Source organism: Bos indicus, chromosome 22 (assembly GCF_029378745.1).
Source record: "Bos indicus isolate NIAB-ARS_2022 breed Sahiwal x Tharparkar chromosome 22, NIAB-ARS_B.indTharparkar_mat_pri_1.0, whole genome shotgun sequence".
Taxonomy (NCBI): Eukaryota; Metazoa; Chordata; class Mammalia; order Artiodactyla; family Bovidae; genus Bos; species Bos indicus.
In genome coordinates, this window is record NC_091781.1 from 57398253 (window position 1) to 57416138 (window position 17886).

At 57.9% G+C, this 17886-nt stretch overlaps 1 protein-coding gene across 7 annotated transcripts in view; it reads right to left on the reverse strand.

The window, feature by feature from the left end:
- The window catches only part of FGD5 (FYVE, RhoGEF and PH domain containing 5), a 123476-nt gene that overhangs the window by 58432 nt on the left and 47158 nt on the right, over positions 1-17886 (reverse strand). For all 7 annotated transcript variants that reach the window (XM_019984746.2, XM_070776949.1, XM_070776948.1 and 4 more), the window contains exon 3: positions 4848-4983. In XM_019984746.2, the coding sequence (XP_019840305.2) occupies positions 4848-4983 (136 nt within the window). The remainder of the gene's footprint in view (positions 1-4847; positions 4984-17886) is intronic.

Here is a 17886-nt window from a genome sequence, read left to right on the forward strand (position 1 = left end):
TCTTAAAAAAAGAAATTCTGAAAAAAAGAAAAGCCTCCTCCAGCCTCCCGAAGTTTCCCGTCTCTTAACCCCCGGCGCTCTGTCCCCCGCCTCTGTGGTACTTTCACCACCGCAACCCATCTCAGGGGTTTCTGGACGACTGCTCATCACCGTCTAGGAGGTGCACTCCAGCAGAGCCAGGAGACACCCTGTCTGACCTGTGGCTGCTGTTTCTTGGGCCCTTAGAGGGGTGCCTGGCACACAGTAGGTGCTCAGTAAATACCTGACCAAGAAATACAACTGCTGAAGAAGAGAAGGGCCAGATGAGGTCACAGAGAGGAGAGGTGCGGACAGGAGGGCGCTCTCGTCCGACAGGAGACGTTTTCTGGGAAGGTGGGCTGGCTGCCGGGGAGGAAGCTGCGGCAGGTGAGGCCCGGCCTCCCGGGCCTGCAGGAGCGCGTCTGCAGTGGAGCCAACGAGCACCGGAACGCGGGGTTCAGAGTCTGCGGCGTGGAGAAGGTGTATGGTGACATTTAACACAAGTTGGGGGCTGGCCCCGTGGAGGTGACCAGGGTTCGAGCGGATCCTTTAACCCTGACGGATGGTCAGGGTGAGGTTGCAGGTGTGAAGCTGGGGGCAGGAGGCCAGCAAGGAAGCCGGGCTGGGCCCCCAGGACCCTGGGTGCAGCCGGGAGGGGGCATCCTGCCTGGGCGGGGACCAGAGAGGGTAGGCAGGCAGGACAGGTCTGCTCCAGAGGATAGGGCTGGGGTCAGGGGTGGACCCGTCCAAGAAAACAACATCCTTGGCGACAACAGGAGTCCGGCCAGGGAGGAGGTAACCCGAGGGGCCACCAACTCCCGGGCTGATCTAGGGGGAGCTGGTATGTTGCCCGAAAAGTCCCCGTTAGCTTGAAAACCGGGCACACTGTCGGGAGGGGAACTGGCCAGCCAGCTTATGTCTCCTTTCATTGCTAGATCTATTTTTAGGTCCGGCTCAATTCTCCTTTTTTGCCCCCTCTTTCCTTCAACCCACACCCTTTGTCTGTCCACGAGTGGGAGCGAGAGAGGTCAGACAGGTGGGTGGACCAGCTGGGCTCAGCTTCCTGTCCTGCTGCAAAAATCTCTCCCCTCCTGCCTGGGTAGGCCCGAAACATCTGGGAAGGGTGGGTGGGGCTCAGCACTTTTTATTTATTGTTACGTAAACCATAAACCGTATCACCCTGGAGGAAGGGTGGGGCTCACCACCATATCCCCACACACGCCCAAGGTCCAGGGGAGGCCATCCCAGGCCAGGGCTGCCCCTTTGAGACCGCTGGAGTGGAAATCTGGGTCCCCTTGCCCCCAGGACGCGACAGAGGCACAGAGAGGTGAGGTCTGCTTTTTGGAAAAGCAGAATTTTCAGAGAGGGTGGAAGACGGAAGAATAAGAAGTGAATGTTCCACCTCCCCACCCCAGGAAAGACTGCTCCGTCTAGAAACTTCCCAGCGGTCGAGGGGCCCTCACCCCCCAGGACTGCCAGGGAGCGCCCTGCAACAGCCTGTGGTGGGAGCTTGATCAGGAGGCACAGATACTGATTGAAACCGGCCTGCTCTCAGCTCTGCCCTCTCCCGGGATCCACCCGCAGGAAAAAATGTGTGTGTGAGGAGGGGTACGAACGGGTGCCCTGCGGTGTTGTCCACAGAGCAGAGGAGGCTAAGACTCCGAGCTCCCAATGCAGGGAGCCTGGGGGTTCAATCCCAAGTCGGGGAAGGAGCTCCCACGTGCTGCAACTAAAGTGTGCCCGCCTCAACTAAGGCACCCTGCACGCTGCACGAAGGCCGGGGGCCTGCGTGCAGACGAACAGATGAGTTATTCCCCAAACACCAGAGACACTCCACATGCCCCTCAGCGAGGGGAGGGCCGAAAAACGACAGCACAGCCAGACACTGGAAGCGCCGGGCACGAAGAAAATGAAGCGAGAGCTCCCTGCACTGACGCAGGACAATGTCTAAGACCCCAGCGAGCGAACCCCACTGAGTGATCGGCCCTGCTTCTCAGAGCTTGACACGGTTTACGGGGAAAAAAAATCACATCTGCACAAATAATGCCATCCGTTTTGTCCATTTCCGACACTTAATGAATGATGTATGCCAGCGGGACACAGCGGAGAAGGTGTGGGAGGATACACAGCCAACTGCACACCAGGTGCCCCGGTGAGGGCCCGGGGCCAGGAATGAGCGCCCCGGGGTACTGAGCCCTCACCTGTGGGGATCTCAGACGTGACGAGGACCCCCCAGTGGAGCACGTCTCGGGTGATGAAGACCTGATGCCCACAGGGGCCTGCACCGCTGCAGCGTCAGGAAGGCCTCACAGGGAAGAAGTGGTGGGAGCAGGCTTGGGGGGGGCAGGCTGGGGGGAGCAGGCTGGGGGGGGAGGCTGGGGGGAGCAGGCTGGGGGGGGAGGCTGGGGGGAGCAGGCTTGGGGGGGGCAGGCTGGGGGGAGCAGGCTTGGGGGGAGCAGGCTGGGGGGAGCAGGCTGGGGGGGGAGGCTGGGGGGGGCAGGCTGGGGGGGGCAGGCTGGGGGGAGCACGCAGTCCACGTCTGGCAGGTGAGGAGGCTGGGCTCCCGAGAGTGGACTGACCAGCCTGGGGGGTCTGGCCTGCTATGTCTCCCTCTTGGCGCTCAGAAACAACGGGATGGTCCTTCTCATGGTGGGAAGTGGCCGGCAACACAGCAGGAGTGGAGAGACGCAGGTGGTCCCAGGGGAAAGTGGGGAACCATCACGGGGTACACAGAGCTGCACGTGGGGGGCCCCACTGTTTTCTCAGTCCCTCAGCTCTGTGGGGACCCAGCCCCAGGCCCAGCGTCAGAGTGAGGGCCGACCCCCGAGGACAGCGAGGGCGCTCTGCTCTCAGGATCCCCGACCCCAGCGACGCCCAGAAGGGCCAGAGTCAGAGCTCACCTCCCTTCCCCACACGCCCACTCCTCCCAAGCCAAGAGCTCCTCCTGGAGGGAGGGGAGGAAGCGGAGAGGCAAGAGGAGGCCACCAGGATCGCAGCAGAGAAACAGACAGACAAGCCCGGGTTTGGAGTCAGCGCTGTTTCCAGCCCCTTCAATCGCGTGCAGTGTGGCCTTGGGCAAGTGACTTAACCTTTCTGAGCCTCTGTGTCCTGGGCTGCAGAACAGGGAAAGTGCCACCGGCTTCAGCGCTGTCGTAAGGAACGAAAGAGAGAGCAGACTTGGGAGCACTGGGTGCCCCGCGCACAGCTCGCTGCCCAGAGCGTGAGGAGCAGGGAGAGGAGGGAGGGGGAAGGGACCGCGGCCGAGCGGGTGGGAAAGCCCCCTGACCCCGGCCCTAAGCCTTGAGCATCCTCACAGCACCAGGCAGACAGGCGAGTGAACTTTCAAAAGAAACCAAATGCACCAGATAAAATGAAACTCATGCCCACGTGTCAACTGCTTGGTAAGCGCCAGGCACCCGGGCCAGCGCTCCCAGAGGAAGAGCCTGTGGTCAGAGTGGACCACCTCACCTGGGCTGGGAGGGGAAGACGCATGCCCGGGGTGGGGGATGGAGAGGAACAGGTGCCGAGGGAGGAGCCTGCTCCTCTGGCGTTCGGGCCCCTTCTCCCCGGCAGATGGGAGGGCGCCCAGGAGGTGAGGGGAGACCCCAGGCTGGTCCCAGGTGGCCCGGCGGTGGGTGTCAGCCTGGTCTAAACTGCGGGGCCCAGCCCCTCGTGAGGTCGCCTGGAGGACACCACTAACAGTGGTGCGGCCACAGTCAAGTTCTGCGGCTCCGACAGTTTCTGCAAACCTGAACACGGGAAAACAGCCCGTGTGTCCTGGAAGTGCGTGAAAGGAGGGAGATTGGGTCGGGAATGGCGAGAGGCGTGGGCTCACCCCAGCACCGGATGGCGAGCAGATGTAACCACCACCATGAACAAGGCCTGATGCCCAATAACAAGGTCCGGGCCTCGACTGTGACCTGGGCCTCGCCTCACCGTCCACCTCCAGAGCTTCCATGGTGGCTCAGATGGTAAAGAATCTGCCTGCAATACAGGACACCCAGGTTCGATCCCTGGGTTGGGAAGATCCCCTGGAGGAGGGCAGGACAACCCACTCCTGTATTCTTGGCTGGAGAATCCCATGGACAGAGGAGCCTGGCGGGCTGCAATCCATGGGGTCCCAGAGAGTCGGACATGACCGAGCGACTTCACTTTCCGGTTCACTTTCTCCCAGCCCCGCCCATCCCCCCACCCCTCACTCCAGCATCACGGTAGGCAGTAAGGACATCTTCGTGAAACACTCACACACCTAACTCATCGCACCCTCACAATTCCCACTTCACAGATGAGGAAACTGAGGCCCAGGGCCCCGAGGTCACTGGGATCTAGCCCTTGTGTGCTCAGTCACTCGGTCATGTCTGACTCTTTGTGACCCCGTGGACTGTAGCCTGCCAGGCTCCTCTGTCCATGGGGATTCTCCAGGCAAGAATACTGGAGTGTGTTGCCTTGCCCTTCTCCAGGGGATCTTCCTGACCCAGGGACGGAACCCCAGTCTCCTGCATGGCCGGCAGATTCTTCACCATCTGAGCCACCAGGGAAGCCCTGCCTTGATTCAAGTCAGGCAGCTCTATCCCATGTCCCCCCCGACTGAGGCTCTGGAAGCCCCAGGCTCCAGGGACCCAGGCGGACGTGAGCAGTCATCCCCGCAGCATCCCGTGGCCCCCGTCTGCCGCAAGTCTTCAGGCAGCAGCACCGAACGAGACTCGGCCTCTGTGTCCAGCCAGGGCTCAGCTGTCTGAAAACAGCTCCTTCCACCGGAGACGGAAGGGATTGGGCCTACCCTCCACCTTCGCGTCTCTGACTCCCCATCTCACCGGCCGCCCGCCTACCTTGTGGGGGAGGGTGGGGTCTCTTGCAGCGCGGTCCTCTTCCTCCTCCGAGCTCCCGCGCTCTTCCTCCGATGTGAGGTCCTCCTTGGGGGCCACTGCCGAGATGGGACAGACCTTGTAGGGCTCGGTGTAGGCGCTGGGGACACAGCAGAGAGACAGGGTCAGAGCTGCCAGTCCGGACAAGGGATGGCGAACCGGCCAGGGCCCTGCTAACACCACAAGCCATTACCGAGTGCTCTGGGTCTCCCGGGGACCCAGAGACGGGCAAGACCAGGCAGGACCTTCTTCCTGCCCCACCCCCGCCCATCTGTTCTGGTTCACTGGACAGTCCAAGCTCTTCGCTGCCTCAGGACCTTTACACATGCTGTTCAAGACAGACCCCTCTCCCCATTAGCTGCAAGGAGACCCGGGTTCAATCCCTGGGTCGGGAAGATCCCCTGGAGAAGAGAACGGCAACCCATGCCAGTATTCTGGCCTGGAGAATGCCAGGGACGGAGGAGCCTGGTGGACTGGCCCCGTCACAGCAGCCTCCTTGCTCCCAGCCTCTCTCTCTACACAGCAGAGTGACTGACTGACAAGACAATCCAGGCCACATCTCACTCTCTTGCTCAAGAACCTTCAACAGCTCCCTCCTGCCTTTGGCAACGTGGTCCCAGATGACTTCTCATAAAATCTCTCTTCATACTAAGAATTCAAGCGTCTCATTAAATTTTTATCAATACTGATTCCTGCCCTCTGGGAATAATGGAAGGATGGATGGATGGAGAAGCGGCCATGAGGAAGGAGTCTCCACTCTCTGGAGTGGCTGGCCAGCCCTACTCCAGGCCTTCAACAGGCAGGCTCAGGACCCCTGCCTCAGGCCTGGTCCACGCAGTGGGAAGCATGGCCTGGAGGGTACATCAGGGGAGGACATGAGTGTTAGGCTGTGGTGCAAGGAGAGGCTATTCCTGGCACCAGAAAGACCACGGATATCTCTCTCCAGGTCTGCCCCAAGAAAGACCAGAGTCCTCTGGTCCACATGGGGGCCAAGAGCCAGATGATCAGGGAGAAGCGGCCTGTTCCTGCCTGGACTCCTGATGCCCTGTGTGTGTGTGTGTGTGTAGTGTGGACCTGTGTGTGTGTGTGTGTGTAGTGTGGGCTTGCAGCCATGCACAAGTGTGCAGACGCACAGCCCTGACCCAAGCTGGAGCTGTGTGTGTGTGTATGTGTGTGTGTGTGTGTGTGTGTGTGTATTTGGGGCTGCAGTCATGGTGGGGGTGTGTGTGTGTGTGTGTATAGTGTGGGCCTACAGTTATGAATCTGTGTGTGGAGGCACAGCCCTGACCCAGGCTGGAGCTGTGTGTGTGTATCTGTGTGTGTGTATTTGGGGCTGCAGTCATGGTGGGTGTGTGTGAGTGTGTGTGTGTGTGTGTGTGTGTGTGTGTGTGTGTAGTGTGGGCTTACAGTTATGAACCTGTGTGTGGAGGCACAGCCCTGACCCAGGCTGGAGCTGTGTACAGTGTGTGTGTGTGTGTGTGTGTGTGTGTATTTGGGGCTGCAGTCATGGTGGGTGGGTGTGAGTGTGTGTGTGTGTCTGTGTGTGTGTGTGTAGTGTGGGCTTGCAGTTATGAACCGGTGTGCGGAGGCACAGCCCTGACCCAGGCTGGAGCCAGGACCCGCTCAGCTATCTCACCGCTCGCTCTTCTGGCTCCAGCTCTGCCTTTCTCTTTTTCAAAACAATGGGATGGCCCAAAAGTTCGTTTGGGGTTTTCTGTAACATGCATGGAATCTCATTAAGATCATTAGAAGATTTCTTACAGAATTTGGAGGATACAAGGTAGAGGGCCAATATATTCAAAATACTTAAAGAAAAAAACCTGTCAGCTAAGAACCAACCCTGAGTCCCACACAACTGTCCTTCAGAACTGAGCTGGACGCTAAGACATCCCTAAATAAACCCGCAGCAGCTTGTGACAACAAAGTCTGCGCTGCAGGAGGTGTTCGAGGGAGTCCTGCAGAGCGAAACGAAAGAGCAGTGGACAGACCACAGACTCACAGGGAGAAACAAGGCCACACACGGGCAATCACACAACTGCAACGACGAATTCTACCAGTCAAGGAAGAAGGAATGCCAGTCATTCTAAAAATGTCCCCCCAAAGTTGAAGAGGGAACACTTCCCAACTCATTCCATGAGGCCAGTACTGCCTCCATCCTCCTGGGCAGCAAGTCGGAAACCTGGGTACCTCGGGCCTGAACACTGACCGTCTCCCGAGTTCACCCTCACACCCTCCCCGACTCCACTGGCCTCTCTGTCATCACAGCCTCGGAGCCCAGGCCATCGCTTGCCTGGAGGTCTGTAACACTCGCTTCCACTTGGCGCCCCTTCCCTGGGGCTGCCCTCCCATCTCTTCACCCGGCAGCCAGAGGGATGATCTCAGACCCCGCCTGATCCTGCCACCCTCCTGCTGAAACTGTTTGGGGGAGTCCTGCTGCTGGCATTTGGCCTAGCAGCTCAGCCTGCTGGGCGAAGCTCTGCTACCCAGGGGCACGGGAAGCTGGGCATCCTTGCGCCCAGGTCCATGAAGTCTCCCCAGCGTCAGACACTGCCAGGTATCCGGGAACTTGGGGGGCTCTGCCTCAAGCCAGGCAAGGGCTGGACTCCTTGCAGCAGACACTGGGGAGAGAGCTCATGGATGCCCAAAACTCCAGAGATGGGGAGGGGCTGGCTCAAGGTCACGTGGCAAATGGGGGCCGATATACAAGGCCTCTGCCTACACTTGATCCCATTTAACAGACATGAAGAGAGGGCCCAGTTGGGTTCCCTCAACGCACCACCGCATGCAGCTGACTCAGGCTGCAAGGGCACATGGGCTTTGCTCTTGTTCTCTGTGCTCTTTTTATTTCCTTTTGGAGCAGCAGCGGGAGAATCCCCATGGACAGAGGAGCCTAGCGGGCTGCAGTCCATGGGGTCACAAAGAGTCGGACACGACTGAGCGACCTAGCACAACTCCCAGCTGGGGCTGCCTGGGTTCAAATCCTGGCCATGTATTACACTACCTTTCTAAGCCTCAGCAGTGCCCAACTCATTGAGCTGCTGGGAGGGGTCAACGAATTATACTGCAAGACGCTCACAACAGTGCCTGGCACATAATAACTCAATAATGGAGAGCCAGGCCAAGCCTCCTTCCCAGCTTGGCTTGGCTGATCACGGCTGCCCCACTTTGGACCAGCTGCCGTCTAAAGTCAGCTTGTCTTTAACATCTGCTTCTATTCTGACCTCATCCTGATAACACCCATGAAGTCACAGTACGTATTCTTCTAACAGTTTAAAATAAACCACACGATTATTCATCTATGACGTGTTTGACGACGATGCCCTTGCCCTCCCCTGAAGGTGCACAGACCTTCAGAGACAAACCCAGTGAGCACGGATCCACCATCTGTCCTCAAGCCAACCTCAGCTTCTGGCTAGAACCATGTCCCGGGCTCTCTTTAATCTACTTCTTCCTCTCGCTTTTGTTTTCTAGAAAGATCTAAGAGGGGAGTCAGGAGACAAGGGCTGGGGTGCTCTCATGATATTCTGGCTCGTTAATTTCAGTCCTATTGAGGGACTGTGAGCATAACAGATGGAGGCAAACTGCCATGAAAAATACGCTTTCACAACATAAAAAAGTGACTGTAATCCCACGCCTTGACAGAGTCAATGGAAGCCTTAGTGACAGACCTTATCTTAGACTGGACTCACTAGTTAAATAAGCAAATAAAATAGTCTAGGGCCACTAGTGTCAAAAGAACTGCGTCTACACACTTTGATATTTGCCACCAGGCTGGTCTTCAAACCCAGGGGAGGAAAAACACCTCCAAGACATGCTTTCTTAATAACTTCTGCCCAAACACTCCGACACGCCCTGGAGAGCTCATGTCCTTGGTGAGTAATCTCTTCCTCCCTTGGGGGACAGACTGGGAACCCTCACAGAGGGTTCATCCATTTCCCCAGTTCAGTTCAGTTCAGTTGCTCAGTCGTGTCCGACTCTTTGTGATCTCATGAACTGCAGCATGCCAAGCCTCCCTGTCCATCAGCAACTCCCGGAGTTCACCCAAACTCATGTCCATCAAGTCGGTGATACCATCCAGCCATCTCATCCTCTGTCGTGCCCTTCTCCTCCTGCCCCAAATCCCTCCCAGCATCAGGGTCTTTTCCAATGAGTCAACTCTTTGCATCAGGTGGCCAAAGTATTGGAGTTTCAGCTTCAACATCAGTCCTTCCAATGAACACCCAGGACTGATCTCCTTTAGGATGGACTGGTTGGATCTCCTTGCAGTCCAAGGGACTCTCAAGAGTCTTCTCCAACACCACAGTTCAAAAGCATCAATTCTGTGCTCAGCTTTCTTTATAGTCCAACGGTCATATCCATACATGACTACTGGAAAATCCATTTCCCCAGTCAATCAATATAAACCTGTGAGACAGGTCCTTTGCACAGCAGGCCCTAGGGAAGGTCTGTGTTTTTAGCTATCTGGTTCCATTCAGACTCTGTACTGTAGGTACCGGTAACACAGTGGTAAACAAACACACACTGTTCCATGGCCTCTCCAGGCGAAATGCCCGTTATAATCATAACGAGGGGGGCTTCCCTGGCGGCCCAGTGGCTAAGATTCCACACTCCTAATGCAAGGCGTGAAGGTTTGATCCCTCAGGGAGCTAGATCTCACATGCTGTTAACTAAAGATCCCGAGTGCTGTGATTAAGACCCAGTGCAGTCAAACAAACAAACATCAAATAATAAATAAATAAAAGTTCTGTTTAAAAAATCATAACTAGGTGAGGTGTTGCCTCCAGACACCTTCTCTGGATGCACCGATGTATTACACATGAGAAGCCGTCTGACCCAAACAGCTCCCGTCTACTTACTCACCCATCCACACACTTTTCACCCATTGTCCGTAGAGCCACTCAGCCCGCCCTCCCTCCCTCTCTCCACCAGTCCCCCCATCCCTCCATCCACCCACTCGCTTACCCATTCATCTGTCCAACTACCCATCCGCTCCCCCACCCACCTGGCGATGCTTCTATCCATCCAACCCAACCATCCAATCTTCCATTCCCGCACTCACTGACTCACCAAAGGCGAGGCAGCTCCTACTTCAAAAAGCAAGCCCGTGAAGGGATGGAGGAGCACTGCAGCACACTGCAAAGTGCTGGCTGGGAGGACCGGTCCAGAACTCAGACCGCCTGCTGAGAATCCCAGCTCTACCACTTCAAGCAAGTTACTGCAACTTTCCATGCCCATTTTTTTTTTTTATCTGCAAATCAAGGGTAATGACACATGCTAGGAAAATGGACAAAAATGCCACGTGGTCAGCACTGTTGATTTCGAGACCAAATGGCTTAGAACTTCGGCATCAGATCAAGGAGAGGCGCTGTGTGACCTCAGGCAAGGCCTCTCTGTCTCTAAGCCGCAGTGGGGATGACTATCTTGGTTCACTGTGGGCTTCAGTGAGAACAGGATGCGACCTTAATATGCCCCTTTTGGCCAGCCTGCAGAGGGGCCAAGTTTTAAATCCCCAAGACTAGTCTCCACAGGGCTGTGTCCTCCCCCTGGGCTGACTTGTGCTTTAAAGGGAACATAAATTAAAGCTGCTCAGAGCTCGTTACCCTAAACGACCCTCCAAATGAGCACAGTCCTTTCCAGCAGCCTGGAGTCGTAAAAGGACATGAGCACCCACGTGGGGGAACTAGCGCTTTGTAAACTGGCCCGGGGCGGTCCGGCTCTGCCCGTTAAATCCCACCCGGAGTGACACTCACTGGGAGCCGTAACCCTGAGCACAGCCAAAGGGGCCCCGTAACTCATAAAGCGGGAAGGCTGTCCCCTGCGGGAGCCTCTCGCGGGCGCCTAGGGCCCTCGCTCTGCCCCCGCTGGTGCAGTGACATGTGGGAGGAGGCCAGATTGCAGATGTCACGGCCCCTGGCTCCTCTGAGATAGGCTGGAACCTCCCTGGAGCTCTCCAGCTTGGCGGGGGGGCGGGGGGGGGGGTGCGCAGTGCAGGGGCTTCAGCACTGCGATCTCTGGGAGCTGGAAAGTTTGAGACGGAGGAGACAGGATGACGGACTCGGCAAATATGACTATCCTCGTTAGTGGGGCGGCTGGAAGAGCTTAGAAGCGGATGGAGGAGAGGGCTGGGTGCAAAACCAGGGATTTCCAAATCCTCAGACACGAGTCTAACTCTCTGATCTCAGCACCTTCAGAGTTCACTCAAACATCCCTCCAGACCTTCTCCAGGACACATCTTCTGCCCTGATTATTTCCTGGTCACTCAAACCTGACCCCTCACCAGTCCCCCTTCTTCAAAGGCTCAGAAGTTGTCCTGGATACAGGTGTCACCTGCACTGGGGCTCTGAACCTCAGGCAGTGGAAACCACCCAGGAAGATGGGCTCAGAGACCCGAGAGGCCTGCCTTCACCGCCAACCTGCTGCATGGCCGGCTAGTGGGCCTCAGTCTGTGCATCTGTAAAATGGAGAAGCAGACACCCACAGCTGTGAAAACGGGTGTTGAGACTGGACTGTGTGTGCTCGTTGGCCTGGTTGGGGGGGAGCGGGCAGGCTCTGAGAGCAGCTGCTGCCTGCAGTCTTCTCCTGGCGTGAGCCTCTGCTTCGCTCCCTCTGGAGGGAGCGCGTCCCACACTCAGGGTCAGCCAAGGGAGAGTGCTTGTAATGCTTCCCAGAAGCATGATTGAAGGAGAGGCTCTTCTAAAAGTTCAGTTTCCATTTCGCACTAAGTAGAAACAGCAGTGCATCCCCGCTCTCTGGCCTCCGACAGCCACACCCCTCTTCCTCAAGCACACGCCTCAGGGCTTTATAGGGATTTGTTGTCTTGTTGTAACAGGTTTATTGACATGTAATTCACATACCAGAAGGTTTACCCTTTTAAAGGGTACAATCCAGCGCTTTTTAGTATGCTTTTTAGTATAGGCACGGCGCTGTGCAGCCATCACCACTATCTAATTTAGAAACTTTTCATCAACCCCAAACGAAACCATGTACCATTTAGCAATCAGCCACATTCCTCTCCCTCCCCAACCTCTGGCAACCACTCACTCACTTTCTGCCTCCAGTAGTAGCAGTGTTAGTCGCTCAGTCGTGTCCGACTCTTTGCAGCCCCCTGGACTGTAGCCCGCCAGGCTCCTCTGTCCATGGACTTCTCCAGGCAACAATACTGGAGTGGGCTGCCATTTCCATCTCGAGGGAGTCCTCCTGACCCAGGGATCGAACCCGAGTTTCCCGCATGGCAGGCAGATTCTTTACCACTGAGTCACTGGGGAAGCCCATGGCTCTGCCTATTCTAAACATTTCATACAAATGGAATCATACAGTCAAGTCATTATTCTTTTGTGTCTGGCTTCTCTGTTACTACAGTGCGTTCAAGGGCCATGTATCAGTATTGCACTCTGTTCAGTGGCCACTAACACTTCATGGCACGGCTGTGCCACATTCTGCTTGTCCGTCCATCTCTCAAGAGACACTTGGACTTTTTCCACGTCTCAGCTAGCCTGAAGAGTGCTCCTAGGAGCATTCACGTCAGAGTTTTTTGGAGAGGTATGTTTTCATTTCTCTTGGCACACCCAGGTGTGGAATGGCTGGGTCACACGGTAACTCTACGTTTAACATTTTGAAGAACTGCCAGACTATTTTTAGCATAACATCTTGTACTCCACTGCCAGCGCTGAGGGTTCTGATTTCTTCACATCCTCATCCCTACTTGCTACTGTCTGTCTTTGTTATTTTAGCCTTCCTAGTGGCTTTGATGGAGAAGGCAATGGCACCCCACTCCAGTACTCTTGCCTGGAAAACCCCATGGACGGAGGAGCCTGGTGGGCTGCAGTCCATGGGGTCGGTAAGGGTCAGACACGACTGAGTGACTTCACTTTCATTTTCACTTTCATGCATTGGAGAAGGAAATGGCAACCCACTCCAGTGTTCTTGCCTGGAGAATCTCAGGGACAGGGGAGCCTGGGGGCTGCCATCTCCGGGGTTGCACAGAGTCGGACACGACTGAAGCAACTTAGCAGCAGCAGTGGCTTTGAAGCGGTTTACGGGGATTGTCAAGGAATTCTGTTCTCCTTGATCACAGGTCAGCCTCTTCCTGACCCAAACAAACACTACAGTAATTCCTATTCAAAGAGAAATGTAAGTATGACTCCCAAGACTTCCTTTACAGAAAATCAAATGAGGTTCAGAGGTGCAGGGAGAACACATGACTACCTCTGGAGGCTCTGCAGAGGCCACATAACATGACAGACTGATATAAAGAGGTAACGACAAGAGAAAAACCGTAGGCCAGAGCCCCGGTCTTGCCAGCATGACGTTCTCTCTGGTTCTGGCTTCGGGTAACGGTCTTTGCTTCCTGCAACGTGGCGTGCCGGGGAGGACGTGGGTGAAGAGCTCTGCGTGTCTGGCTCTCCGCAGTGGCCACACTGTGGGCAGGTGGCCCCCCTTGGACCACTGACCCCAGACCCTATCTCTGGGGCCACGGGAGAGGATAACATTAAAGGTCACAAGGGTTAGGATTCCACCTCCCGAGGTCAGGCCCCAGCTCTGCCCCTTGTCAGCCCAATGCCCTGAGGTCAGCTGCCTAACCTGCCTCAGTTTCCTCACCCGTAAAATGGAGATGCTAACAGCACTTCCCCCTCCAGGGTTTACGAGACGATGCGTGTGCATGAGGCGGGTGGACTGCTCGGCACAGCGCCAGGCAGGTGGATTCGCTACAATCGGTCTGAGCTAGAGGCCAGAACGTCTCAACCCCTTAAGACCTGGTGGTAATCCCACCTCTGTCACCAGCTTGCTGGGTGGACTCTCTCCTCTCCCTAGACCTGTTTCCTCATCTGCGACACAAGGGAGTCAGAGGTCTTCTGCAGGCCCCACCACCACGACGTTCTGTGAGTTTGTGTCCAAAGGGGTCCCCTGGGAAGCTGAGGGGATCTGTCCCAGTGATTCCTGGCTCATCTCTGCTGTTCTGAGCCGTCACACGCAGCCAAACCACCACCGCCCTGCCCCCTGCACGCCCCGGTCCCTCCCCATCCCTGCGCCTCTTTTGAGGCTGTTCCAGAATTCCTTCCTGCCTGCCTCCTGCTCCCCTTGCCCCTCACGGTCCAGCCACACACCACCTCTTCCGGGAAGCCTTCTCCGCCTCTCCAGCGAGACGGGGGCTCTCGTCCACCGTTACACGACTGCAGAAACCTGCACCCCTGAGCCAGCCTCCCTACCAGCCACCAGCTCCCTGAGGGCAGGAGTCAGGGGCTCACCGTGTGCTTCGGTGTTGTCCGTGAGTGGCACAGTCCCTGAGCCAGCCTCCCTACCAGCCACCAGCTCCCTGAGGGCAGGAGTCAGGGGCTCACCGTGTGCTTCGGTGTTGTCCGTGAGTGGCACAGTCCCTGAGCCAGCCTCCCTACCAGCCACCAGCTCCCTGAGGGCAGGAGTCAGGGGCTCACCGTGTGCTTCGGTGTTGTCCGTGAGTGGCACAGTCCCTGAGCCAGCCTCCCTACCAGCCACCAGCTCCCTGAGGGCAGGAGTCAGGGGCTCACCGTGTGCTTCGGTGTTGTCCGTGAGTGGCACAGTCCCTGAGCCAGCCTCCCTACCAGCCACCAGCTCCCTGAGGGCAGGAGTCAGGGGCTCACCGTGTGCTTCGGTGTTGTCCGTGAGTGGCACAGTCCCTGAGCCAGCCTCCCTACCAGCCACCAGCTCCCTGAGGGCAGGAGTCAGGGGCTCACCGTGTGCTTCGGTGTTGTCCGTGAGTGGCACAGTCCCTGAGCCAGCCTCCCTACCAGCCACCAGCTCCCTGAGGGCAGGAGTCAGGGGCTCACCGTGTGCTTCGGTGTTGTCCGTGAGTGGCACAGTCCCTGAGCCAGCCTCCCTACCAGCCACCAGCTCCCTGAGGGCAGGAGTCAGGGGCTCACCGTGTGCTTCGGTGTTGTCCGTGAGTGGCACAGTCCCTGAGCCAGCCTCCCTACCAGCCACCAGCTCCCTGAGGGCAGGAGTCAGGGGCTCACCGTGTGCTTCGGTGTTGTCCGTGAGTGGCACAGTCCCTGAGCCAGCCTCCCTACCAGCCACCAGCTCCCTGAGGGCAGGAGTCAGGGGCTCACCGTGTGCTTCGGTGTTGTCCGTGAGTGGCACAGTCCCTGAGCCAGCCTCCCTACCAGCCACCAGCTCCCTGAGGGCAGGAGTCAGGGGCTCACCGTGTGCTTCGGTGTTGTCCGTGAGTGGCACAGTCCCTGAGCCAGCCTCCCTACCAGCCACCAGCTCCCTGAGGGCAGGAGTCAGGGGCTCACCGTGTGCTTCGGTGTTGTCCGTGAGTGGCACAGTCCCTGAGCCAGCCTCCCTACCAGCCACCAGCTCCCTGAGGGCAGGAGTCAGGGGCTCACCGTGTGCTTCGGTGTTGTCCGTGAGTGGCACAGTCCCTGAGCCAGCCTCCCTACCAGCCACCAGCTCCCTGAGGGCAGGAGTCAGGGGCTCACCGTGTGCTTCGGTGTTGTCCGTGAGTGGCACAGTCCCTGAGCCAGCCTCCCTACCAGCCACCAGCTCCCTGAGGGCAGGAGTCAGGGGCTCACCGTGTGCTTCGGTGTTGTCCGTGAGTGGCACAGTCCCTGAGCCAGCCTCCCTACCAGCCACCAGCTCCCTGAGGGCAGGAGTCAGGGGCTCACCGTGTGCTTCGGTGTTGTCCGTGAGTGGCACAGTCCCTGAGCCAGCCTCCCTACCAGCCACCAGCTCCCTGAGGGCAGGAGTCAGGGGCTCACCGTGTGCTTCGGTGTTGTCCGTGAGTGGCACAGTCCCTGAGCCAGCCTCCCTACCAGCCACCAGCTCCCTGAGGGCAGGAGTCAGGGGCTCACCGTGTGCTTCGGTGTTGTCCGTGAGTGGCACAGTCCCTGAGCCAGCCTCCCTACCAGCCACCAGCTCCCTGAGGGCAGGAGTCAGGGGCTCACCGTGTGCTTCGGTGTTGTCCGTGAGTGGCACAGTCCCTGAGCCAGCCTCCCTACCAGCCACCAGCTCCCTGAGGGCAGGAGTCAGGGGCTCACCGTGTGCTTCGGTGTTGTCCGTGAGTGGCACAGTCCCTGAGCCAGCCTCCCTACCAGCCACCAGCTCCCTGAGGGCAGGAGTCAGGGGCTCACCGTGTGCTTCGGTGTTGTCCGTGAGTGGCACAGTCCCTGAGCCAGCCTCCCTACCAGCCACCAGCTCCCTGAAGGCAGGAGTCAGGGGCTCACCGTGTGCTTCGGTGTTGTCCGTGAGTGGCACAGTCCCTGAGCCAGCCTCCCTACCAGCCACCAGCTCCCTGAGGGCAGGAGTCAGGGGCTCACCGTGTGCTTCGGTGTTGTCCGTGAGTGGCACAGTCCCTGAGCCAGCCTCCCTACCAGCCACCAGCTCCCTGAGGGCAGGAGTCAGGGGCTCACCGTGTGCTTCGGTGTTGTCCGTGAGTGGCACAGTAGGCGCTCGTGTTGAATGACTGTCCACGGAGCTTGGTGACAGCTCAGAGTTCTACTTGGCAAACAAAGGATAGTATACCCTCGAGACGGCAGGCCAAGCCCAAAGGAGAGGTGGCCAGACAAGTCTTAATGCACAGATGAGCTATTCTGCTAATTAGACCATCCTTTAAAAAAGTGTTTTTATTTTTATTCACTTACTTGGCTGTGCCCAGTCTTAGCTGTACATGTGGGATCCAGTTCCCTGACCAGGGATTGAACCCAGGCCCCCTGCACTGGGAGCGTGGAGTCTTAGCCACTGGCTCACCAGGGAAATCCCGGCTGTACTTTTATACTGCTTTGAGTATGGCTGAAGGTGGGGGTTGGGAGAGCCAACCCCTCCACCGTGGGCTGGATCTGGACATGTGTGCGTGCTCGCTCAGTCGTGTCCGACTCTTTGCGACCCCGTGGACTGTAGCCCGCCAGGCACCCCTGTCCGTGCAATTTTCCAGGCAAGAATACTGGAGTGGGTTTCCATTTCCTCCTCCAGGGGATCTTCCAGACACAGGGATGGAACCCACATCTCCTGTACTACAGGCGGATTCTTTACCACCGAGCCACCAAGGAAGCCCCACATGGACACAGCCGGACAATAATAACGGCAGCAGCAGAGAGACCGAGCCTAGTGATCCTGAGTGCTGTGCTAACGATGTGCCAGGCGCCTGACAAGCCCTTCTCCAGCACCGTGTCCTGCAGGTGTTACGTGCCCATTTCACAGATGAAGAGCTGAGCAGGGACGGGGTGCGTGCAGAGCTGGGGTCTCACCTGAGCGCAGGGACCCTGGCTTCAAAGGCGTCCCCGTAACCGCCCCCGACACTGCTTCCACCAGCAGGAGCAGCCCAGGGGGTCGGGCCGGGGCTCGGAGCCCCGCTGCCACCTGCCTCCGGCAGCCGGGAATGCTGAGGCGCTGCAGGGCTACGTGACTCCCTCCGGTCTGCTTCTCCTCCCTCAGCCTCTCCCACCTGGAAGCACACTCAGGCGATCCACACCTGGGCCCACTGCCCTCTGTGCCGGCGAGACAGACGTGAAAATGTGCGAGAGGCACCTGGACACTCCGGGTCCGCAGGGCACCAGACACCAGGTGGGCGGGAGGCAGGGCCGCCCGACACATGTGAACACGCGGGTCCAGTGTGGTTGGAGCCGGACGCCTGGATGGGGGACATGGGGTCCAGACAGAGACCACCGCCCTAAGGTTGAGACCCAGAAGGAAGGGTGACCCAGGTAAGGGCAACAAGCCTGGACCCAGACACCCGAGCACACACAAGCTCTTGTCACGTGACTCATCTGTGGCCTCCTCTGCCCGCAGTGGGGAAGGAGCACTTCCAGAGAAATACCGTGCTTTGCCAAAGGCCTCTGAATGCCCCTTGCTTCTCGAGAGCAGAGCTACTGGCTGAGGACAGACGCCTGGGAAATGCCGAGTATCCAGGTAGATGAACTCTCCTCTCCAGGCCCAGCTCTGACCTCACCCCTTCTTCCAGGAAGCCTTCCCAGCTGCGACCTCACTTCCTCCTCCAGGAAGCCTTCCCAGCTGCGACCTCATCTCCTCCTCA